This window comes from Ahaetulla prasina, chromosome 2 (genome assembly GCF_028640845.1).
Source record: "Ahaetulla prasina isolate Xishuangbanna chromosome 2, ASM2864084v1, whole genome shotgun sequence".
NCBI lineage: Eukaryota > Metazoa > Chordata > Lepidosauria > Squamata > Colubridae > Ahaetulla > Ahaetulla prasina.
Genome location: NC_080540.1, coordinates 165,731,701 through 165,758,168, shown reverse-complemented (window position 1 = coordinate 165,758,168; position 26,468 = coordinate 165,731,701). Strand labels below are relative to the sequence as shown.

The window sequence follows — 26,468 nt, the reverse complement described above, 5'->3', positions numbered from 1 at the left end:
AGCTGTTATGGTCCATGCCTCTTTCGCATCTTCAATAGGGAAATAATAAACCGATAAGCCATTATGGAAGGAGTAGTCAATTTCATTTTTATAAGATTTCTGTTGTGTAAAGTCTATCAACTGGAAGGAAGGGGGGAGTGAATAGCGATCTCAATCCTGAACTGTGCAAGTTTACATCTTTATTACAGATAAGGATTCTTGCAGTTAAAAGAACAATATAAATGAGTATTTGCAAATTGGGGACCCTTGTTCTATTGCCGGCCCACCATCTCTCTGCTTCCTGCTTTATTCGGAATTTAATTATTCCAGTCACCAAGATCATACCGGGGGGGGGCAAGGGGGTTTATGGATCCAATTAATCAAATTATGGATCTAATTAATGTATCTGAAGGCAAAATGCGATCGATTTCTGAGTGCGCCCCCCCCCCAGCACAGGTCTGTAAAGGAGGTCTGCGCTGCTTAGTTATAAAACGTGAAAACCCAACCAAACGCCACTGGAACTTCATTGCACTTGACCTACGAAGCCAGGCCCGCTTCATTTGCTTTCAAGCAAGCGGGGAAAGAGGAAGAGAACCTGAATGGGAACGGCCTAACTCCGGAACAGACGCCGCTCGAGGCCGAGAGGTCCCTGCTGAGCCCCGTTGGATTCCCCCCCCCCTCCCGGCTTCCAGCCTCTCAAACGGCAACCAAAGCAAGAAGAACGCGCGGGAAAAGGAGAGGGGGGGGGGAGGAACCGCGAGCGGCGCGGTTGCGGCTTGGTCTTTGCGCCAAGAGAAAGCCGAAGCCGCCGCTCGTCGCCTACAGTACCCTGCGCTCGCTCCTCTCGCCATCCCGGCGCGTGGTTGCTATGGCTATGGCCGTCATGCCAGCAACAAGCGGCGCCACGTGACGCGCCCAGCGATGGCTGCTGCTGCTGCTGCCGCTGCTTGGCGGGGAGGGAGACCTTGAGCAGAGCGGTGGCACCGGCACGCGTTCCCGGACGCGCCATAGGTCGCCTCGTCAGCCCCGTTTGCTCAAGCCTCGGCGCCCTCGTTGCCTCACTCGCCTACCACCACCACCGTCCCGTCTTCCACCACCACCACCCCCCTTTTTTTTTTTTTTGCCCCAACGTCGTTGTCTTCGCACGCAGCAGCTGCAGCTTCAATGGACGGACCGTTCCTGCCACCCTTGGATGTTCCGCTATGGTGGGTGCCGTGCTGGGGAGCGCCGGTTGCAAAATAAGGGGTGCCTTTACCAAAAAAAAAAAAAAAAGCTTTGGAGCCTGAGGACGGGGTGGGGGGGAGGAAATGGGGCGCGAGCAAAAAGAGGGTGGTGGGCTTTGCTCCAGCGCGCCTTCTGGCTTGGTTGGCCGGATGGTTCTCCTTTTCATTTTGGATTTTTTTTGGGGGGGGGGGCTTAAGGGTCATCATCATCATCATCCTCCTCCTAATGTGGCGCATTGATCAGAGGCCATCTGCATATTCAGGCAACCGCCACAGCAGCTGCAGCAGTCAGTCCCTTCTTTGTGTGTTGTCAGCTGGCTTTGCAGCAGGGGTGTTGCCTAAAGGATGGTTTATGTGTTAATGAAAAGGGGGGGGATGATAGCTTGTTTTACTGGGGGAGGACTTTTAGGGGAAATACGTGCACAGACACCACACACACACACACACACACACACACACACACACCAGGGTATTTTAGGTAAGGATTTACCCACAGAGATGTCTATGGATCTAACTGTCAAGTCTCCTAAAACCAGGCAAGCTGGCAGGTGAGCAAAGGTTGCCCTCCCCCTCCGGTGTCAGGATGGCAGAGGGATTATTTTTTGCAGCATTCTTGGTCAAGCAAGCATGAACTTAAAAGTGCCCACCTTTTCTCTCCTTGTATTAAGAGGATGGGAGAAAAGGTTCACCCTCCACGACTGTGCGTCATATGAGGCTCTTGAAGGTGGTGGAGAAGTCCTGGAAAATGGGGGTTGGGGTTTTGGCAGGTGTCTCTGGGATATGTGGGAGATGAGGAAAATATAGATGTGACTGGGATTCAGAGGGTGGCAAAGAAATTTGACAGCTTTCCCCTCCCCCAGAGGGCCCTTTTTCCTCAAGCCATTGTTTCTCGTCCCAAGCCCCCCCCCTTTTCTCTTTGTTCCACATCTCTCCTTGTGACTCCAAGGCTATTGGGCCTAGTCTTTCATTGCTGCTATTGAATAGCTTTGTAAAAACCTGGCAGTTTTGTTGGTTGTTGATGGTCTCTGAGCTTGGCTTTCATTTTGTAGATGTTTCATCTACTGTGTAATCTTTTTAGCATTGAATTCAATTAAAAAGTTACTGTAAAATGACAGCCAAGCTCAGAAACTACCAATGTTCAACCTTGACATACATGCATGCATGCATACATACACATATACAAACACACACACACACATATTCATATTCTCCTCTATTGTAACTGGCAGCTTTTCTCTCAAAAATGAAGGGGGAGGAGATTTTTTTTAAAAAAAGAATTAACATCTTTCCCAGTTGCAAATAGCCCACCTATCAATGTTTTTCCTACCTCCCTACAACTATTGCATTAATTCCCAACCACACAATAACAAGTTCTGTGCCATGCAAAAGCTTGCCTTCCTCCTCTCTTCCAGGGATGAGATCTAAAAAATATTTTTCATGATTACTGTTATTGTTGTTGTTGTTGCTATTATTATATAGGTGAGATTCCTTGAAATGTAAAGGCCTGGTGTTGCCCAAGGTCACATTGTTTTTTTAGTTAAGGGTCCAATAGCAAGCAGAGCTTAATGATAAGAGTAGAGGTCAACTCTAGCCAGGGTAAGCAAAGAGATGCATTGCTGAATTTTCCTTTTCTCCCTTGACAAAACAGATTACATTTCCAAGCAGAGGACTTTCTCACTGACTGGGCCTGGTTTGTTAAAGCATGTCTGAAAGGCTGCCTGTAATGCGCTCACAAAGGGTACTGAATTCTGGAGAGTTAGCACCTCACCCTCCCCTCCCTCCATCTTGATGATTTGAGGAAATACTGTAGACAGGAATTAGGTTTGCGGTTGGAGTTGAGATTACATTTGTTGTGTAGAGGTGCATGCCTTTTGTAACTGAGCAGAAGCTATTTGTTTGGTCGCTGTCAAATTATCTTGGGGTGGAGTTGAACTGGGAAGGTGAAGGGCTTTAGAAACAGGGCTGTTACACTGGATTCGTTGCCAAATGCAGGTGACTGTGTAGGCTGCTTTATTTTTAAAGAATCACTCCCATCCAAATAACTGACAGCTATGTTTTTATTCATCTGGATTAGTTCCACAAGTGGACACTGCATTGTTCCAGGGCACAAGCAACTTTATACCCTTCAAATGTTTGACTGCAAATACCACAGACCCAGGATTTGTAGTACAGGACACCTGTACTACAACACCAAAGAAGAATAGTTTGATCTCTAATGAAAGCTCTGTATAGAGATAACTCAGCTGGCAAACCATGTTTTGTCACCCCACTCTGTTGCTTGCCCCTGTACCCGCTATCCAGTAGCAGTAACAAGGGAAGGGATTTTTCAGGACAAGAAAACAATGCAGTGGCTGTCCTCTCAGTACATGACAAGGTGAGGAATTCTGTCTAGGAGAATTGGGACCTTGTCTAGCTCCAAAATGGAAGACAATCCAGATGCTTTTGAGTCAAAGATCTGCTATATAAATGTTTGCATTTCTTGAGCAATTTGTAAAATAGATTCAGCTATGTCTTTTTCCATATAGAAAGTTGTTTGCACAGAACTAACTCTGGAAGTACCCATTCTCTTGCGGTAAATGAAATGGTTTTCCATCAAAAAAGCTTTTGCTAAGCAGGAAGAAATAATTTTTATATGCTGACATGCAGGGTATGAACGGTGTATGAACAGGCAGCCTGTTAACATGTTTATGGGCTAGATAATTTATTTGCAATTGTAATGTGTTTAAAAATGTGTATATTTTTAAGAGGAAGTAAATCGAACTAAAAGGTTTGATTTTGAGCAAGCATGACCAGATCAGAAAGGACATCCCATTTTATATATACCTGTATATATATCTTATAAAAAGTGTTGTTAGTTAGAATCAACCGAAAAGAAACCTTTTTTTTTGGTGTTTTTTTTTGAACTGTTGGCTTGTGGCTGGCTGTGTTTTGTTTATCTTATTTTTAGCTACTCTGCCATTTTAGCATCAACTTCTGTGCCACACAAAGAGCTACATATGCTGATATCTCCAAAACTGCCTAAAGCATATTTCATTTGCATACATTTTGATGCCCCATTCAGGGCAGGTTTGAGGAACTTCATTACCACTGCATAAGAGCTGAAAAGCATCTAATATTTTCCTGTGGCTGCATACTGCAATGACAAGACGGGAACAATCAACACCTACCATTCAGATAATTTTCCCCCCTTCAGATTTCATTGAAGAACCCAGCAGCCTCTAGAATTATTTAAATGTCACTTATATAAACATTGGATTCTATTCCTTACCCTTTTGGGCTAATCATTAGATAGATAGGGCTGGTTTTTAAGTACATTAATTGGTGCAGTCAGAGATAGGTACAAATATGATGATTGAGAATTACAGGAACTACGTTTTGGATTCTGCTAAGTGTCTTACATTCCAAGGCAAGTTCTTAGAAATCCTCCTGAAGTGTGTGTGGGTGTGTGGGTGTGTGTGTGTGTGTGTGTGAGAGAGAGAGAGAGAGAGAGAGAGAGAGAATGATGCTTGCCTGATATCCAGCAATATTATGGCTGTACATTTCTTTCTTTTTTTCCCCTACTCATTTGATCTGTGTGGCTCCTTTGCAAGTATTCTTAAAACTGATTTGTCAGGATATACTGTATGGATAAATAAATACATGCCATCTTTCGGAAAGTATAAAAGGTGATTTCACCTGTTTGAAATGGAGTGAGCTGATAGATGATTAATTGATATGTTTCTCTGTTGAAATTCATGAAACTGGGCTCAGATTATGGATCGGGGCATTCACAGTGCAAAGTCAAAATAGCAGCTATGGTTGCACAGTTGCAGCTTCCACCTGCCTTATGAATGTCATACACAAGACTATGTAAAAAAGGATTGGGGCTTGAGTAGTCTGTCACAGTCACCATCTTGACTTTTTTGACATATGCCCCCGGTGAATGTAGAATATAATATATATATATTTGTAAACCATTTTGCAATCAATTCCCATCAGGATGACCACATATTCTGTACAATATCTGCTTATCATTGTTCAAATAATGAATTATACATTTACAATTACTAGGAACATTTTTGCAGCATTTATAAGAATGTAAGGACTGATCTGCCATCTCAAACAAATTGTATAAGGTGAGAGAGTACATTCTACCCCAAGGAGAATATTTGGGAAATGCCAAACTTTAGCAGCAATTGGAATAAACCACAACTATGCCAAAATGATAGCCCAGGCGTGGTAACATCACCATGTAAGAGCCACATGTACATACCTGTTTCCTGTTATATGTAAGTTCTGGCATTTATTCAATGACATTTATCTGCCCCCACAGTTATCCATATTTGCATATATTGAGAAAGTGCCTCTGTGCCACCAAAGTATTTTCCAGACTTCGCTTAAGCCATGTTGACATTCATTTTAGGATGAACTATAGTGAGAGACTAGATTTATACATTGACTTAAACTATGGTTTGCTGAACTATAATCTACCGAATAAATACTATTTGCTTAACTTGCTAAATTATAAATCATAGTTTACAAAGTATGCTGGCTGTTTAAGCAACACAGTGACTGGGTTTCTCACCGTTTACCTGGATTATTGAGTTAACTATTTTCTGGATTTACATAACACACTTAGTCCTCGACCACAATTGAGCCCAACATTTCTGTTGTTAAGTAAGACATTTGTTGAGTTTTGCCCCATTTTATTACCTTTCTTGCCACAGTTATTAAATGAATCATTGCAGTTGATAAATTAGTAACCTGGTTGTTAAGTGAATCTGGCTTCCGCGTTGACTTTGCTTGTCAGAAGGTTGCAAAAGGGGATCACATGACCTTGGGACATAGTAACGGTCATAAATATGAACCAGATGCCAAGCATCTGAATTTGGAACACATAATCCTGGGGATGGCAACACAAGGTTGTAACTGTGAAAAACGATCATAAGTCACATTTTTCAGTGCCATTGTAACTTTGAACAGTTACTTCAAAGTTACAACGGAAACTGTAAGTTGAGGACTACCTGTATGCTGACCCACAAAAACTTACCAAAGTAAACATTCGCCAGTTTAATATGTTGTACAAAAAACAGTTCTAAGTTTTTAATTGACTTGGTTACATATATTGTCTGTACCCAACTGTTAAGACTGCGACTTTGAATGGCTGTGCACATTACGCTAAATTATATTCGGTTTTCATTTAATGAAATGTGCATAGCCAATCAGACTCAGGCTTTTATTATGAGCCCTTATTTAACTTAGGCTGCCATTCCATTTAGCTGACAGCAGCTCTATATGGTAGTCTACATATCATATACTAATATATCTGATGCCCTCCAGAATTTCTGGAGTTTCTGAACGCCAACACACCTGGAGGGTTAACAGAATAACAGATTTGGAAAGGACCTTGCAGATCTTCTAGTTCAACCCCCTGTTCGGGCAGAAACCTTATACCATTTCAGACAAATGCTTGTCCAATCTCTACTTAAAACTTCCAGTGTTGGAGCATCCACAGCTTCTGGAGGCAAGTTCCAGATCAAGGAATACACACTCGTGGCACTCCGTAACTTTCAAGATCAGCCCCATGATAGTTCTGTGACAAATACGTTTTCTTAGTCCGAACCAGCAACCAACTGGGCTATATTAATACCCTGTTTCTGTTCATAGAACCTTTCAACACCTTTCCTGCTGCTCTTATGCACTAAGGCCATCTGCTGGTCAAACCTCCATGTGAAATCCATCTGTCACAGTATAATGTCCCGAAGCATACAAAGTGAAGGTAATGCTGGAGATGCTTTGGAATGGTGGAAAGGTGATCTTAGAAAGAGAGCCTTCCATTCTGCTCTAAAATTAATTTCCCTCATCCTGGATTGGGCTGGAGTGCTGAATACCATCTTTGAGACATAACTCTCTCTGGGTGATAAAACAGTTATTATTCTCAGCACTTAAATAACACCTATGTGGAGGTGCCACTTCAGGTGAAAGCAACATAAGCAGTACCATTTAAGAGAAGTTCACTCTTAGGTAATATGCCACCAAAAATACTTTACAAGCTCTTTGTTCTTCATTATGTTTATGGTATAAGGTAAACAGAGAACAAGTTACTTTTTTTGGTCTCTCCCCTCCCCCCATTACCTTTTGGCCTAAGTTCTTGTCTACTAATTAAGAGTCCTTTTCGATTTTTTTAATTTGAATTTATATCCCGCCCTTCTCCGAAGACTCAGGGCGGCTTACACTGTGTCAAGCAATAGTCTTCATCCATTTGTATATTATATACAAAGTCAACTTTTATTGCCCCCAACAATCTGGATCCTCATTTTACCTACCTTATAAAGGATGGAAGGCTGAGTCAACCTTGGGCCTGGTGGGACTTGAAGTAATTGCAAGCAGCTGTGTTAATAACAGACAGACTTAGTCTGCTGAGCCACCAGAGGCGGCTTTCCCAAATTGGGTGCTCTCCCGATTGCAAGTTTTCACCCTCCTGGCCACCTTGGCATGCTGATGAGGAACTGACAGGCCTTTATAATAAAACACATCAGAACAGTGCCAAATTAGAGAAGCTGGATTTAATCACTATACAATTCAGTAAGTTACTTTAACCTATTTATCAGGATTTAATATCACATGGGATTTTGACACTCCTGAATTTATACTGAGTACAGGACCAAAGGCACCCAGAGGGCCTTTATTGCAGAGAGAGACACCATATAGATTGCTTTGTTGTTGAGCGATCACTTGTTCTAGCTTGCCTCCTGTAATTCAAACTTCATCTGACTTGGAGGTGCCCAAATCCAGTTTCTAAAATAAATTCTGATAAGTTGACTTTCCTAGGTAGCGATATTGATAAGGTAGCTATGGAAGGGCTTTGAGACTATTGTGGCCAAGAGCAAATTCCCTGGAGGGTCATTATAACATGGTGTGGTCTTTTAGAAGGGGTCTCCAACCTTGGCAACTTTAAGACTTGTGGACTTCAACTCCCAGAATTCCTTTGCCAGCTTTGCTGGCTGAGGAATTCTGGGAATTGAAGTCTACAAGTCTTAAAGTTGCCAAGGTTGGAGACCCCTCTTTTAGTACACCCAGTAAAGGAATGAAGAGAAACCCTGGGAAGGATGTCAGCAGATGAAATTGTTTTTCTGAGTCTATATAGTAATATGGCTGTTTTCCCTGACTGCTTCCCACTATCAAAGGACTCAATGAAGGAGATGCGTTTGCATTAACACATGCAAGCAACTTGTGGAGGATTCTATAGGATCCATAGAAGTCACATCTATGCAGGGCCTTTCGGTGCTGTGTTTTGCTTTCCGTACCGTTCTGCTCCTCATCAGAGCAGAAAAAGGATTTTTAGAGAGACATTCTGTTTGCATTATAGGTTTCAGTTTGCAAATTAAAATCATAAGAGCAGCTATTGCTCTTGATCAGTTTGGCAGTTTCTTCTCATAAAGGCGAATTACGGCTGGCATATTGAGACAACACTGCCTCTGATGCTACCTATAAAGTACATTTACAGTCATTCCGATTGGTAACCACTGATGAAATTAATTCTTCATGAATTTACCCAAAAAGCCAGGTGGGCAACTAAAATTTCCAAAGGCTGGAATTCGAGATCGTGGTGTGACACCCAAGACTACTCTTGAATCCTACTAGCCTCCCTGCCTTAGCTTTTAATGGATTCTTTCCATTGGACAGGAAGTGCATTCTGGAAATCAAAGCACCAGCTTATCTTTATTTATAAGAATGCTCTGGGACCCGTAGGTATTCTTAAAAGTTAAAATGATGGAAATCTGCTGCTGTCCAGTGTTTTCTTGGAAGGGTGCCCATGTGCTAAGCAAGAAAAAGGAGAGAGGGAGGGAAGTATACTACATCAGGATCACTAGGGAACATCCCTGGAGGCTGCGGAGGTAGCAAGGAGCAAACTGCCAAGTTTGCAGCCTAAAAAAAATAGGTGTCTTGTGACTGGTTGCATCCACTATAGTAACTATTTCTGGAACAACTCAACCCTTGATGAGAATATGATGCTATGTGAGTGGCCACAAGATACTCTTTTAACATTCAAGGTTTGGATTGGAAACCTTTTTCCCTCTGAAGGACTTCGCTTTAACTCTCCCCAATTTTGTCACTTCTGAATCATTAGCTGTTTTTTTTAATTTCATGTGAGGGGGAGCAAAGTGGTTCCCATCCACAGTTTGCACAATTGCGTGTTTGACAAATTTTAGCAATATCCCTCCTTCCCATTTTTCTTCAGTCCTTAAAAAAATGTACAATCCTTTCTCATAGAGGAACTGGCTCTTTTAGACCCCCCCCCCCAGGCCTACAGTCCCAATTTAGAAATCTGGCAACTAAAACTATATACAATGTAGTGCTATTGTTTTCACCTTTTTATTTTCAGTTGCTTTTCTAACCAAAACTTGCCCTGTTCATAGTGAACACTCTCATTTGAACTTTTGTTCCAGTTGTTTACCTTGATTTTTTGGGCCAGTCAGGACAATTAGAAAGTTTATTGTTCCAGGAAGCATTGCTTTATCTTTGCACTGTAAATTTCCTACACTGAATCCTATGTACCACTCCCCAATTTAAAGAGATTGTGTTTCTTGTGTTTCTTTGCAATGTACCAATCATACAATATCCAAATAATTTGGCTTAACTTCTACTTAATTCCCAAATTTAAAAAACAACAGATTTTCTGTGGTAAATTCCTTCATAAAAATACCTACTTATTGCAAAGAGGAGTCCTGGGTACATGAAAGTCAACATATGCTATGATTAGATCACCCATTTGGTTTTAATTTAATTTTGTTTAGTGTGAACTCAGCCACCGTGATCTATAAATCATGGTTTATGGTTTAATGCAATAAGTAAGTCTAACTATGGCTTATTCAAGAAATCATAATTATGTCTGATTCTGTGATGGGCTAATATGAAGTCCAACACATTCACTTTGAGTCAGCCGTGACCTCCTGGCTTAGTCCTGCTTCATTCAAAAGCCTTTCCTTGGGTTACACAGAATGAAAACAGATGTGGAAGAGATGGCCAAGAGTACTTGGCTCCATTCCGATGTACTCATGCTAGTTGTTATTAGCTCCATAGCCTCCTGGAGGATCTTGAAGAGAAATATTGTCGTAGAATAAAGCCAGACACGGAAACTGCTTGGGATTTGATTTAAGTCCATATACCTCCACAGATCCACCCAGCCCAAGGGGTCAATGAAGCAATCTATGCAATGTAGCTTTTTACCAGGCACAAGCTACCTTGAAAGCGCTTGACCAGGCTTGTACCAGGCACAAGCTCACATCTGAAAGCATTTACTGGGTTATATGGAAACGGGAAAAGGGGAACTTTTTCCCCCCTTAGGGCAATGCCTAGTCTCTTCACTCACACTCAGGAAAAGTGCCACTATTTGCAACTCAGGATTGAGCTGTAGTGTCCGTGGTGCTCTCTAAGCTTGGTGGTTCGCTTGCAGACGTTTCATTTACCCAACAAGGGCTCCGCAACGCGGGAGGGAGAAGCCGAAAAGAGGCATCTTTGGGCGAAGGGTTGCACCCGGGTTCCCACAGCCGAGCTCCTCCGCGCCAACTATAAATATACGCACGCCCTCTCCTCCCTCCTTCTCCTCCCCGCGCCGCCTCCTCGGCACAGACTCGATTTAACCCGCCTCCTCTCTTCTCCTCTCCCTTTTGCAGTTTCTGATTCGCGGCTCAGCTGAACTCCCACATCCGGCCGGTCTTCGATCCCAGCCTCTCTCATGGGCTCCCCAGGTACGGTATTGCGGTGGCTTTTGCGCCCTCTCCAAAGGTGACGCGCGGCGGGGTTGGGTGCCTCGTTTATCGCCCGAGCGGGGAGCACTCGCCCTCTGGCTCCGCCCGCTGCTCCTGCTCCACCTAGGGAAGGGTTTGCGCTCCAAGAGTAGTCAGCCTTCTTGCCACATCCCCGGAGCGTTTAAAGCCTGGAGCCTAGAGGAGGAAGCCGGTCCCTTCCTTGCATTGCTGGGGCATCGTCTTTCGCCTTTAGAAGGCTCCCGCTTATCCTAGGTAGGAATTGAAGGCGGCGACGACGACGAGCGAGCTTACCGGCTCCCCCCTTTCCCTCCAGAGGCCTGGTGCATTTGCCTTTGTGGCGTTGCATCTGGTCCTTTCCCTTCTTTATAGGGGACAGCTGGCGTTTCCACAGACCCTAAACACCCCCCCCCTCCCCGCATAGCCGGCTTTGACAAGGCCATTGTTTTCCATACCCAGTTGGACAAGGATTGGGATGGGTGGGGTGTTTTAATTCCTAAATTTTGTACTTGGGAGAATTTTGGGAGCAAAATAAATTAACGTTTGTGTCTTTTAAAAAGGCAGCCCCGGTTGCTTTTTTAATCACCATTTCTAGGAGGAGCTTTTGATAACTCGAAAATGACCGTTTGAGAGCTGTATGCAACGACATTTCATTTTAATGTGTGTCAATTAGTGTATGTTTTAAAGTAAAGTTGTTCTAAGTCACTGTTGGAAGGGAAATTGTTCTCAAAAGTATATAGAAAATGCAAGGAAAGGGAGGAGGAGCCTGTGTAACTAGTATTTAACATACTATTTTAATGCAAATTTAAAATCCCCTCCTTGCTGTAATGACTTCAGGTAAATTAGTGTCATCATGCAAACGCTGCAAATTGTAACCTTTGACATTCTCCATGCAATCATTTTAGGGTAGTTTCCCAAGGTTGTAATAAACCTCTTGCGTGTATAGCTGCTGGGCTAGGGTGTAGCTTGGTGTCTTGTTGGGAGCAAAAAAAGAGCCATGTTGAAGCTGATAAGTGATCTGCTCAAGTTAGAGATGTATTTTATTTCCCCAGCCAGGTGTCTCTAGGGCAGGGGTCTCCAACTTTGGCAACTTTAAGACTTGTGGACTTCAACTCCCAGATTTCTGGGAGTTCAAGGAATTTTGAGAGGAATTCTCAGAGTTGAAGTCCACAAGTCTTAAAGTTGCCGAGGTTGGAGACCCCTGCTCTAGGGAAATATAGGAGCAGGACAGAATGTTTTCCCATCTGCATTTTATAGCAATAGCTATTTGGAAAAATAGTTTGCAGAACTAATGCCCAGCCATGAAAACTCTGCCATCAATAGGGTGAATTTTTTATGAATTTGTTTAGGCAAGAGCTGGCAAGCTCAGAGGGTCAGGCTTGCTTAGCATTTGGATGGGGAACCAACAGGAAATCTCAGAGCTGTATGCTGTTTATGTATAGTGGAGGTGAATGCCAGCATTTCCTATGTTCCATAAAAAAGGACATGTTTTGCTATTTGGTACTTCAGCTGTTTAAGTCATTTGTAGAAAAGAATCCCTAAAATCGCTTTGGATAGTGAAATGGGCAGCATATACATTTAATAAATAAAATAAAGAAATACCAACACATGTGCTTGAAAAGTAAATGCTTAGTGTAAAGGATCGGCTTTAAAAAAAAAGGACTCCCTTAATAGAAGCTTAGTAACTATTGTATAAGGCTCACTGAACTCTTTGGAACTTGTCTCCAAAAGGCAAACATTTGGGATTTTACTAAGCCCCCTGATTATGTTGCATCTACTGTATCTCTTTTACTCAGCCCAATTAGGCTTTCATCTATTAATCTCCCCAGGCTCCTCTCTTAGACTATACCTCCCCAGAGGCTTTTAATTCTTTTTTTCTTTCCTTTTACTCATCATGGGCTGCTAGTGGGCTTTGATTACTTGCAGTGTTCTACTAAGATGTCCCAAAGTCTCTTGCAAAGTACTGGCTCAGAGGCAGAATATTGTAATACACAGTCTGGCTGTAGATTTCTTTTGGTCTTAGGTGATCCTTGGAGATGCTCCTTATTTCAGATTTTTTTTAATACAGCAATGTTTACATTTTAATCATTTGAATTTTTTTTTAATCTTGAAAGATAGTTGAAATGAGAGAGGGACTGATTTTCTGCCTTGTAAGGTGAGGTTTAAATTGAAAACATTCATAGATTTCCCACTGATTGCTTACAAGTAAAGGAATTTCTGGCAGTCCAGGCAAAATGCAAGAACTTTATGCTCAGCCCACCATCTTGTAAGAGTAGCATCCATGCTTTGCATTCAAAAATAAAATAAAATTCCAGGTTTGGATTTTGGAAATCCGACTAAAAAAAAAAATCTAAAGATTTTTGTCCAAGATATTGGAAAGCACTTTGTTATTGACCACTGAGCTACATAAACTAGGATTGTACCAGGTATAAATTAGATTTCTGGTCAATTCAGTGGTGGGTTGCTACCGGTTCACCCCGAATCGGGCGAACCGGTAGCGGCGGTGGCGGAAGGCTCCACCTACCCACCCAGACATTTCTGCACATGTGCAGAAGCGTCGTGCACGAGCGCCCATGAGCAAACCAATAGCAAAGGGTTTTGAAACCTGCCCCTGGGTCAATTGTTAATTATCCTCTGTCTTCATATATGCAGAGGAGTGTGTAAGGTGATGAAACAGAAAGAACCCATATTATGCAAGAGTAGATTGGTCTGTCAATTAAGCCCATTCAGATGTTCACAACTCATTTCTCAGTCTTGTAGGAAACTCGCCCTTTAGATATTGCTGAACTGCGGAATCTAACAAACTGGGTCTGCAAAGCCAATAACAAGGGACACTAGGAATGATAAGTTTAGCAATATCCAGACTCCTGCATGTTTGCCAGTCATGCAGTATAAGTCTGTGCTCAAGAATTTTACTGCTTGGGTCAAAGAAGATAAGGTGGCATTCACACAATTAGCAATTGTGTTAATACAGTTTTTTCTTCCCTCCAATGCGAGAAGCAGGTATGGTAATTCTGATTCTGCTCACATACACACAATCCGGTGGTTTACTGTATTTTTAAAAAGCCATTCTTGCAGTTAATAATGGGCCATTTGTTAGTCTACTTAGAAATTCAAAGAGAGCTGAAACAAATAGATTATTCTTTTTGGTCCTATTTCACCCACCTTAATAATAAAACGTAATCACAATCAGTTTTGGCCAAATTAGGATCTTCAAATGGGTAGGATTATAGCTCCACCATTTTAACCAGGAGGAAAAAAAGAAAGAAAGACCTAGCCCAACTTAATCCAGAATGTATAGTTTGGGGACCAATACCTCCCTGGTTGGTCAGTCATTTTTCTTAGGTCTCTTAGATTTGTGGTTTCTTCAAGTGATTTAGGAGTTTGATAGAGGGGCATATATGATTATGTAGGATGGATGTACTGAATGTAAACAGTCTAAATTCTAAATGCTTCAGGATTTGATAATGGGGGTTGCGATGCTCAACAAAAGCAAAAATATTTCCCCCCAAAACAATGAAACCATCCAAGTCCTTGACGCTTCTAGACAATAGAGATAAAGTAACCCAACGTGGGATTCTGTCTGACTGTATCCATCTGTACTTCTGTCTGGAACCACTTCTGTAACTTTGATTATCTTTCTCTTCCTCCCTCTCTTTTCAGTGTCATTTGTTTTATCCAGGATGGCCGCTTGTGGAGGCACCACTAAAAATAGGCTCACGGTAAATAAGCACGTCTGGGACTTCCTGACCAAGGAAAGTCCTGCCAAACTGGTCAAGTTGAAAGAGGAGAATAAAGTTGGTGTCTTGATTGATGGTGAGACATCCGAGATCTATGTGCTGCAGATTACCATGCCTGCCCATGGACCAAGCAATGGCCTTTACCTGGCTCGTAAGGCTCTCAAAGCACTGCTCAAGGAAACGGAGAAGGAATTGAAGAAGGCTCAGCGTCAGAGTGAGCTGATGGGCTGCATGGCCTTGATGGAGAAGAGCCGAGAACATGGAGCTGTAGAGCTCCACCGTCGAGGAGCTGCCTTGATATCCCGAGGGCAGCAGACCTCTGGGCCAAGAGTAGTAAGTGGCAGTGGAGGGATGGCCAGCTGCTCAAGGGGAGGGGAGGAGGAACAGGACAGCCAGTGCCCCATTTGTTTGGGGGAGATCCAGAACATTAAGACTTTGGAGAAATGCAAGCACTCCTTCTGTGAGGACTGCATCACCCGGGCCTTGCAGGTCAAGAAAGCCTGTCCAATGTGTGGCCGTTTCTACGGGCAGCTGGTAGGGAACCAGCCGGAGAATGGACGCATGCTAGTCTCCAAGGACTCAAGTCTTCTGCTTCCTGGTTACGAGAAATATGGCACCATCATAATCCAGTATGTCTTCCCACCTGGCATACAAGGAGTAAGTTGGGTTCCTCTTTTCTTCTTTCAGTTGTTTGGAAATGGTCTTCACAGGGTCATCTTCCCTGTTCTGGAAGCTTCCAGCTGTGCTAAGACTACATCTCCCAGAACCCTCAGCTCCCATGCAGGGCTAGCTAGGCCAGAGTCAGAAGCAGGAATCCTTTCTCGCTCTTAAGGACTGTGTTCCCTCTTAGAGAATTTGTTTGAGGGCACTAAAGTGAGCAATAGTTGGGATGACAGCAAAAAAACAGTTAGGACTCTCCCGCTTTTTCTCTCTTTATGACGCCCTCTTCTCTTCCTTCTAAGCAGCAGGCTGCACCTCTAACTTGGGGCTGAGTTATTTTCTTTTCTGAAAGGTTTTCAGATGAGGTCAAAGGCTGCATATGGCATTAGGAGTTGCTGTTCTCTATTCCCCCAGCATTGGACTTAACGGGTTGGCACCAAACTGGAGAAAACAAAAGATAGGTAGAGAATTGAGAAAAGAGCAAAATGGCCCTGGTCAAAAATGGCTGGAAAGTTCTATCAAAAATGGAGTTGGACATATATAACAGCATCCCCTACTCCTGAACGACACCAGGTTTAATGGGAATGTGGCAATGCAAGGGTTGTGTGCCACCAGTGGGCATGGCCACAATACATTGGGAAGACAGAAATGTTTATTTTTAAGAGGAAATGAGAGCATTAAATCTCTCCAAGGCATAGGATTATCCATTTTAACCACTCATGTAAACAAAAAAGGCTGAAGTACCCAGTCTCATCTTCTCTGGCCTAATTCTCGGGCCCCCAAAAGATAGCTGGCAAGCCATCTGTGGTATCAGGTCTGTTTACTTTAAATTCCTGCTCTACATAGAAATTTATTATGACTTACAAGCTGCAGGAGAGAACATACGGTGTCAGGACAATTTCCATCACTGGTATCCTCAAATACAGTGGTTTTATTTCTACACCAAAAATAGGAGTAAATGGTGAATGTGTGTGTGTGTGTGTGTGCGGTCTGCGGGGGGGAGGGGACTTGAAAAGAATTCAGGAATGGTATTGGGCTGAATCTTAGAGTGGGATGTTTTGTTAGGCATGTAAATTAACATTGGCCACCTTCTTTAGTGAACACATCTTCATGACTTCAAAATCGGACCTTATCCAACAAAATGGTGTTCAGTGTTGACAGATGTAAGGTACCCTACCCTTAGGTAGGAAAAAATAGATACCCAGATAAAAGATAGGCTTGGCAGTGGTGCTTGTGAGAAGGTTCTCAGTCAATTGCTCCATCACAAATCAAGCATGAGCCACCAGTGTGCTGCAGATACCAAAAGAGTCAGTGCAGTCTTGGGCCACAACAACAGAAATAAAATGTTGAGATAACAGGAAGTGATAGTTCTACTCTGCATTGCACTGAGCAGACCGTATCTGGAATACTGTGTCCAGTTTTGGTCACCCTAATACAATATAAAGAGCACAGAAAGACACAGATGGTGAGTGGCTTGAACGCTAAAGAATGGTTAAAGAAACTTGGTATGTTTAGCTTACAGAAGAGAAGGATAAAGGGAGACTTGATAACAATCTTCCAAAACATGAAGGGATGTCACAGATCAGAGAGTATGGATTTATTTTCCAGAGCATCTGAGGATAAGATAAGAAACCAGTGGGTGGAAATTTTATAGCGAGAGATCCAAACTTGAAATAAGGTGGAAGTTCCTGACTGTGACTATTAATTATTATCAAATGTTAAGCCATTGAACAGCCTGGTTCCCAGAGTCATGAGTGCTCCATCTTTGGAGATTTTCAGACAAAGGTAGGAAAACCATTGAACTGGCTTGATCTGAGGATTTTTGCCCTGGGTAGAGAGTTGGACTAGAAGCCTTCAAAGTTCCTTTCAACCATAGGCTTCAATGATTATTGCCCTACCTTTTTGCCATCCTATTGAGAGGAAGCAGATTAAATGCGATGGCATTTTGTTCTGAATAGACTTGTAAAGAGGTGGTCAATTGGCCATGCTGGCTAAGGATTTTAAGAATTGTATTGTAATCTCAACACACTTGAGAGGCAGCAGGTTGGATAAGATCGCATTAAAACATGATAGGATTCAAGAGTAGGTCTTTAAGCCAATCTTTCATGTCTTCCCGAAAACTCTAAATCTGTAGGCATTAATTGTGGAAAATTATGTAACAGATTAAAATAAAATAGAGGGGATTCATGGTTTGTTGTTTTTTTTTGCAGCAACTTACAATATATGGAAGTGCTTTTTTTTTTTTGCATTTTTTTTCAATTTCCTAGTTTAGCCTACAGAGGTGGGATTTCCTTGGACTTTCCCATCTTAGAATTAATCAGATCTGAGCTTGTTTAGGTTTTTTTTTTTTTTAAGATTAGCCAAGGAAAGTCACTGTCAGACCACACTGAAGTCACTTAAAAGAATCCCTGAAGGATTCTTCATTTACTGGTCCTGAGGATCAGTAAAATTATAATTGGCAGAAAAACCTTAGTGTTATTTTTATTCATATCATGTCTTTATTATTTTTACAAATAAGGTGGTGAACATATCCAACACACCTTCCTCCTATTTTTCTAACAACTGTGAGGTGAGTTGGTTGAGAGAGAGAAGCTGGCCTTCATGGCTAAGATGAGACTAGAACTCACCATCTCCCAGTTTGGAGCCTGGTGCTTTAACCATTAGACTAAACTAGCTGGTCTAGTGTCATAGCTTCCTGGTCTGTGTCATATGCACAATCTGGTTCCTTTAAAAATGGCAATATTTAACATGCCATGGGTTAACCAAACAGATGACAATGATTAATACTGATGTTTAGTTGATATAATCTTAATTTTTTAAAATGTAGAATTTTTTAATCCTGGCTTTGCTGATTTTTTGGAGCTCTCTAGAAAAACGGTGCATATCCGAGGATGAAGGAAGCATGAGTTGTGAGGAAAATTATTACCTTGTTTGTGAATGGTTTGCCCTTCTTGAAGGAGAGCAGGATCAGCAGATAGTAAATGGAGAAAGCAGTTACTTATCAGGAAATAAAAGGTGCCATTTTGCTAAGTGTGATGTTTGTCGGATGCTTTTAGAGTCTTCTGTAAGTAAAAGGAGACAAATTGAAAACCAGAGGCTAGAAATTTATGGTTGGCAAGTGAGGGGGGGGAGATACTCCTCTGTGCAAATAAAAAAAAGATGCGTGAAAGCTTTTTATGAAAGCTTTTTATGAAAGCTGGCGGGGCATAGTGATGTCTGTGTCAGATTAGGACTGAAAAAACTCAGGCTGAGCACTCCCTAGGTGATTCTGGGACAGTCATATCCTGTTCACAAAGCAGGTAGTTGTGAGAACAAAATGGCTGGACGGGAGAAGGAAAAGCATAGCAGGCTTGCCACCTTCAGCTCTGGGAAGAAAAGGTGTGACATCCAGGTAAGAAATAAATCTGCCAGGAACTAAAGATGCTCAGTGGCCTACATTCCATATTGCCAACTGTTCTTCAAAATTCCTGGAATTGCAGAAGGATTTGTTAGGTAGTGAGGCAGCTTGCAATTCAAGCCTGAAGCTACTTGAGCCTGCAAAATCAGTTGCAAGGATCCCTGAAATCTACACTTCCTTCTCTAAGTTTAAAAAAGCCATGCAAATGGCTTAGATTCAAGCGATTCACTTGCAGAAGAAATACCTCCACTCAAACCATAATATTCTTGCAGTCAAATGTCATGGGATTCTGCTGGAGGATAAGGAAAATTTTATAAGAGTCAATATTTTAGTTTTAAAGAGGGGTAGTATTTAAGATATATGCTGCCACAAAAAAAGTAATATTCAAGAATACGCAGGGGCATTAGTTGAAACATGACCAAATGTAGTAATTGCCTTGGATGAAATTATGAAAATGATAACCCAGGGCATAATTCATTCACTGAGCTTTTTTTTTTTCTTGCTGAGCTGATTGTTAAGGTAAGTTACTCAGAATAAGTTCTCTATCTTACTCTTAGTAGGTAAGTGCAGGTCACATGAACATTCTGGAATTAGATTCGGTGACAGCAGACGAAAACAGCCAGGGAGAAAACGACAAGGGTCCCATTTGTGTTTTTGAAGACTAGATGGGCATGCCCCTACTTTCTTGATAGCAATTTAGATACAGCTTGCCATCTCCTGGATGTTTTTCAACTTCCCAATCTAGACGGTAGCCCTCAGTCGCCAATACCCAAGTTGCTATTTTTCAGATTGGCCAAAGTCACCCAGATATTCCTTCCTACTATTAAAAAAAATTGTAAATCTTCTTTGATATTCTTTGAATTCAAATTGAAATTATCCAGGGTGCTTAGGCCTATTTTTCTTGAATCAGAATATTTTTCCACTCTTGACAAAGTGACCAGGAGGCAGGCCAAAGGAGACAATCTATCAGGATGATACCTTTTGAGAAAGAGCAGCAGATGAAAATGCCCTGTGGGGGGAATTTCAGGGAAGCTCTGTTCCTATGGCCTCATTGGCATTTTAATTGTTTGCCTTTTGTAGATTGGTGAAGCTGTAGATTTTTCAATTTGATAAGAACATAGAAAGCAAAGGGAAAAGGAAAATGAGCAGGAGAGCCAAGAAGTCCTGCATGGCCATTTTCTCAGGGAATAGAAAGAGAAAAGATGGTTGATATAGTAACATCAGAGACTAAAATGCTCAGTGGCAATTCCAGCCACTCATCTTTGAACAACTTAAATATGGCACAGTATTGTAGCTGCAGCTTACGGAAGAATGGTCATCTATAGTAAAATCTCTGGGAAAATTTTGATCTACATAGGGAAGATTTTGGGTTGCCAATTGGTTAAGAAAAGCAACATTAAAACTTGTTTCTTTCTCCTGTAAGCTAAATTACATGGCTGAAATGAGTAAGGCCTAGGATCACAGATGAAGGAGGACTAGTTCTCAGAACAAGTTCCCCAACTTTCTTTCCCACCCCCCCACCCCCGGTAGATTCAGACTAGTGGACCTTTAAAATTGAGTGAAAGCAGCAGATTCTACAAATGCAATCTATCCATGGCTTTTAGCATATAAATCTACCATTATTATTAGAATAGAAGAGCCATATTTCCATTTCTTTCAGATTAAGCTCAGAAGAGGAGGAGTTCCATATATGATGGGAAACAAAAGAGCTAGTCTGATAGTTTAGCTATCTTATCCAACCTTTGTTAACAAACCACATATCTTCTTTATCAAGAAGGACATTAGGATTTGTACTCCAAAATTTCTGCCCTGCCAAGTTAGATAGGACTGATCCGTTGAGAAAAACTGTATATTCATTAAAATTAGCCACTTTTGTAAATTACTCATACATAATTGTATTGGATTCCATTTTTTCCTGAAAAGAGGCAAGATCTTCCTCTATTTCACTCTCTTAACCAAAGCTATTAAAGTGAATAACAGCTTGTGTTGTTTCTGTTTTTGCTACTCCCCTATTTGTAGACTCAAATGCCCCTCATCCAACCTTTTCCAATTAGATGATCGTGGTGACTTTGGGAGTACAATTGGAGTTGTGGTCCAATACATTTTGAGGGCAGTAGTGTGGGGGAAAATGGCAATACAAATGAGGACTATAGCCAGCCAGGTACAACTATAACAAGTTGTTGCAGGCTTGACTCGGGGTTAGTCTAAGATGGTGTCAAACTTGCGGCCTGCAGGCCCGATGCATCATGCGCTGGCCACGCCCACCCCCAGTTTAGCGAAGGGAGGGAAAGTTGAGATACGTCACGTGACAACAGCGTGACACCGCGAGTTTGACACCCCTGGTCTAGGAGATTTCACCTGTACCATGTCTGACTTCCCAACCTATAGGTCAGCTCCGCCATCTCTTGTTTGTAGTTAAGGTTTTTTCCCTCAGAATTCATCTTTCTCTTGCAGGTGGAACATCCCAATCCTGGCGTCCGCTACCCAGGCACCACCCGTGTGGCTTACTTACCTGACTGCCCTGAAGGCAACAAAGTTCTGGCGCTCTTCCGCAAGGCCTTTGATCAACGGCTCACCTTCACTATTGGGACCTCCATGACCACAGGGCGAGCCAACGTCATCACCTGGAACGACATCCATCACAAAACCAACTGCACTGGGGGACCCCAGCTGTAAGGGCTTGCCAACTGGCTGTTGTTAAGAATTATAGGAATTGAAATCCACACATCTCAGTGTTGCAAAGGTTGAAAAACACTGGGGTGCCTGTGGTTGTGAAGTGGAGAGAATAAAATAAAGGGGGAGGGTTTGGACCGAGGAGCTGTCAAAGGGCGGGATTAATATTAAAAGCTGCTTGGGTCCTATGAGAACCCAAACAATAGCATTAAAAGGTACCAGGCTACAAAGTCCAGAGTCAATAAATTGCAAGAATGCTATTTGATCTCAGTAGGTTACAAACTGAAAACAACTTAGTGATATCATTGAATATCATCAAGAACTTCATAGAATAGACTGGCTCTCTAAATAATTGGTTACTTTATTCTCACCAGGAGCTTTTCAGATATACAGTTCCAATGTCGTGTCTTCTTAAAATGCTATAGTTAGGATTTTTTTTTAACTTGACATACATACAGGTAATCCCCGGGTTATGAATGTTCCCTTTGTGAACGTTCGAAGTTACATGGTAAGCACCCCCTTGCATTTACGAACAAGTCCTGAAATTATGGCTATTTCGGCACCACGACAGTTGTTCACGGTTATGAATGGCCACAGAGGCTCTGCAACAGTCACCCCACCTATTCACACCCCCGCCGGGTCTTCACAGGCACTTCGCCTGTGGAGACTCACCTTGCAAAGATCTCCCCTCTCACGGTTCCTTTGCCTGCATTCGCAGAGAACAGAGGCCTAACATACCGCGAGATCATGCAAGTTCAGTGGCACGAGATCTTGAGCTACTGATCTTGTAATCTCACACTTTAGGCCTTTATTCTCTAAGAATTGAGGCCTGGATGTTTGCAAACGCAGGGAAGGCTTCAGGCCTTCCCTCTGTTTGCCGTTTCCTTGCCGAAGCCTGCAGGGAGATTGCGTTCTTGTAGGCTTCGGCAGTTCTTTGTGAAAAGCCTTTCTTGGCACCAGCAGAGCTTGGGAGAAGCCCTGTTCCTACAATGGAGGGTTTTTGCAAAGGGCTGCCGAATCCTATATGGATGCAATCCTCAAGCACTTTGCCAATGAGAAAGCAGCCCCAGAAGACCATGGATCTTCTCACCAGAGATCAGCTTGACGAGGCCTCTGGTGCTGAGAAAGTAGCCCCGGAAGGCCGTGCGTGGCCTAACAGGCCTGCTTTCTCACCACCAGAAGCCTCATCAAGCCCTTTGCTGACGAGAAACGAGGGAGCAGGCAAAGAAACAGGTTGGAGAAGAGACAGATCTTCATAAAGTAAGTCACCCAGCATGGCAGGATGTGGGGGGAAACAATTGTGGGGACCCCAGGGGTGGGAGAATGAGGTATCTGTGGGTCGGGGAAGGCCTTGGGTGGTGGTCTCACTAGGCCCCTCTATGTGCGGTTTCAAGATACTTCATGTGCACAACAAACCGCACATTTGCTCACGCATTAAATTAGTGAATGCGTGGCTGAAAGCAGGAGTGATCTCATTCAAGGTACGAGATTCACTCCCACAAATTCTCGAATTACGGATGGAATGGGCAGACTCCATTACATTTGTAACTTGACTACCCATATTTGTGTACCTTCATTCACTCCTTTGCTTCAGGTTGATCATTGTGGCATATAAATTTGTTGCCTATGTATTTATCTTTGCAGCAGCCTTCTGAGATAGATTAGGCTAAGAGAAATTATGAACTGACCTTAGTGACTGAAAGGAAATGAGAACCTGTTCTAACCCAGCATTGTTGCATTGTTCTGTTGTTGTTTTTTGTTTTGCTTTGCTTCGCATTGGATTCTTTTCAATATATATTGGGTGCCTGGTGCTGAAGAAAGTTTTGATTAGCCAATGTTGCATTGTGAACTTTTGCATGAACTGAGCCTGGGGGGTTTTTTTGTTCGTTTTTTTTGCTTAGACCAGCTACATGATTGATGCACCAACTAAGCTTTTTCTCTCAACCTGCAGAAGTATCTGACTGTGGGTATCTTTCTTAGGGAACAATTTTGTACATCTGTTTATTTGGCAAGAAACCTATATGCAGCAGGATCCAGAGCACGGCTGTTGTTAGGAATTGAAATCCACACATCTAAGATCTACACATCTTAGCAAAGGTTGAGAAACACTGATCTAGAAAATGTTCTAGGATAGCCTTTCCGACTGTAAGATAACATCTCCTACCACAGAAGAGGAGACAGCCAGCATACACAGAAATCATCATTTCAAGGAAAATTTTCACACCAATCTGCTCTTTTGTGCCTCTTGGGATAATGGGGTCACAGCCTAGAATCCAGAAGCCTTCACACATTTGAGGGAAGGGAGGGGGGGTCAGCAGAGGCTAGTTACCGTATTTTTCCGTCTATAAGACACCCCCATGTATAGGAGCCACCCCGTCCTAATTTTCGTACCCAAAGTTCAGAAATCAATATTTTAAACGATTGGCAGTTGCGCAACCACGATTCTCCTCTTGCCTCCCCCCCCCATGTATAAGATGCCCCTCCATTTTTAGGTAAATATTTTAAAGAAAAACTATCACTTTATACGTGGAAAAATATGGTAAGTATTTTATTAGAAGGAAGTTGTCCACTCTATTTTTCCTGAAGCTTTCAGAGAATCCCAAGTTAAGCCACTTTGGGGATAACTTAAACTGCCAGAGTTTAGCTCAAGCAGGGTGAGCTCACAAACCTTTGTCTTCGTTTCCTCCAGGTTTGGCTACCCAGATCCTACATATCTTGCTCGGGTGCAAGAGGAACTACGGGCCAAGGGTATCACCAATGACTGATCTCTCTTGCCACGTGCCCAGGAATGGCTTCTTGTTACTGCCGAACTCCGCTCTTGCGGAGGGAGCTCCGTCATCCGTCGGAGCCAACTATCTCTTTATCACATGATCTTAATCCAGAGTACAAAGCTTGAGTTTTGGGGCTGAAATTGACATTTTATATATAATTGATTATTTGAGGAATTGGAGAACAAAGACATGAGGCGTGAGAGGAGAGTGAAGTAAATGAAAGACGGTGGAATTTTGGACTTGTTCAAAATAGTTGTATCAAGAGGGCCGTCATGCTGAATGATTTGCTTTTGGCAAAAAAAAAGAGAGAGAGAGAGAAAGAGAAACAAAAATGGCCTGTCCCTGCATTTAGCAAACATATCGTAGGTACTTCTACTGAGCCTGTCTTTTCAATGTGCTGGTTTACTTCATGCAGAGGAATTTTTTTTTCTTTTTTTACTGGGCGATAAATATATACATGCACCATTAAGATTTAAAATCTAACGCTGCAAAGTCTAGAATTCACCACCTCAATACTTTGGCTCTTGAGGATAAAATGAGTTTTGATCAAGTGGTAAGTCCAAGGTTGATTTCATTTTTCTTTTCTTTCCCTTGTTTTAAAAAAATTCGAAGCAGGAGTTTCATATCGATTGGAGAAGCCAGACCTTCCTTTTTCTCCAGTTTATTTCCCCACATTCTATTTTTTTCAGAGTTTTCTCTCAACCCAAGTTATTTCTGTTGGAGTTAAGACGTGGATTGTTGAGAGCATTTGGAAATCCTCACTTCCAGTACTTTTCTTTGGTATTAAAATATAGCACTCTCTCTCTCTCTCTCTCTTGAGTGCTCCTATGATATTTGCACTTAATGGACTAGGTCCAAGTGAGTGACAAATTGCCCATGTGCTAAAAAGCAACGCATTTAGAGAAAAGTGGGTGGGAAATAGAGGAAAGGGCTTCTCCCAATGTATCTCTGCAAGAGGCCAAATCTAGTCCCCAGACTCCAGTTGTGGAACCCTTTTGCTCAACCCTATTGGTCCACTTTCATTTTATGCTTCAAGTATGAGGGAAGGAGGGAGGGTTCACATTTTGAGTTTGATTCCCAAATATGGTTGAAACCCAGTGAGCCCTCTTATTTCAGTTCCTCCCTAATCTCAAGCTCCTTTCTCCTTTTTTCCATAGTGCTAACCACTTTGAGAATGGGACTGTTAGAAATGGAATATAATTGAGCCAAGAGCACGTGCAGAATAGCATCCCCGATAGTAGCAGGTATAAATGGGAGGAGGTCAAAAGAGGCAGTTGTAGCAGCACAGTTGAAGCCCCACCCCCTTCGAGCATGCATGTGACATCACATGTAAAAAAAGGGGTGGAGCTTCAACTGCACCGTTGCAACTGCCATTCTGCCTTTATTGACCACTCTCCAGATGCCACGGATCGTTACAGCCTAGAGTGTATAGTGTCTAGGGTTAATGTCAAGTGAATGGGAAATGGGACCATAAATGGGGTGTTTTATGTGATTTGGGATGGGATCAGAATGACTGGAGAGCATGGGTACTGAAGCCGGAGGCAGGGCTTGGACTTTGTACACCGTTCCTTACTTGGTGTTCAGATGTACACCCATCCCCAACTTTTGACTGATGACTTGTGGAGCCCAGGCGTTCCTGCCTTGCTCATGCACTCCTGTGCTACTTTTTCTTCAGGATCTGTTATCAAGGCCAACTCAGTTGAACTTCCTTGAAACGTTGGGACATATCGGCTAAAATAAACAAGAAGCTTCTGGACAGACAGGCCACCATTCAAGTGTTCTCCTCGGAGAGGAGGATCAACCACCTCTTGGGACCACCCCTTGTGTAATTCATATGCTTCTCACCTGGCATATCGACTCTCCTGTAATTATTCCAGCCTTTTCACTTGGGACAAGTTGTGTTACTGGGATCTTAGCCAGGCCTTCTCTTAAATCTCTGGTGGGTCTGTAATGCTCCTGACTCTGGCGCGCCTACCTGTTGTTGAGTGTTTTGGGGAGGGGGAGGGAGGGAAATGTCTCTTGGCTAACTGTAAGCGTGTCTCCTCTGGCAGAGATGACTTCTAATACTCAGTTTGTCTCGTATTGGTGAGAGCTTCCCTCGAACGCACAGTTTGGACAACGGGGCTTTCTTTTGCTGTTTTAAAAAAGAGTAACTGAACATGTGCCACTTGTTCTCATCTTTGTGGAATGTGTGTTTGTGGTTTACATATTTCCACCTATTTATTCAAAGGAGTTTACAGTTTGGAACGATGGAATGTGAACCGAAGAGCACAATA

At 42.6% G+C, this 26,468-nt stretch overlaps 1 protein-coding gene across 2 annotated transcripts; it reads left to right on the top strand.

Moving 5' to 3' along the window:
- The first annotated feature begins 858 nt into the window (after nucleotides 1-858).
- On the top strand, nucleotides 859-26,468 carry DTX3 (deltex E3 ubiquitin ligase 3). Of its 2 annotated transcripts, XM_058171780.1 has the most exons (5): nucleotides 859-1,184; nucleotides 10,859-10,933; nucleotides 14,615-15,348; nucleotides 21,203-21,420; nucleotides 24,111-26,468. In XM_058171780.1, exons 2-5 carry the CDS (start codon nucleotides 10,921-10,923, stop codon nucleotides 24,184-24,186), a joined length of 1,041 nt encoding a protein of 346 aa, XP_058027763.1. In that variant the 5' UTR covers nucleotides 859-1,184; nucleotides 10,859-10,920; the 3' UTR covers nucleotides 24,187-26,468. The 2 variants fall into 2 exon arrangements, with proteins under 2 accessions (XP_058027763.1, XP_058027764.1); XM_058171781.1 differs by lacking the exons at nucleotides 859-1,184; nucleotides 10,859-10,933 and adding an exon at nucleotides 11,067-11,206.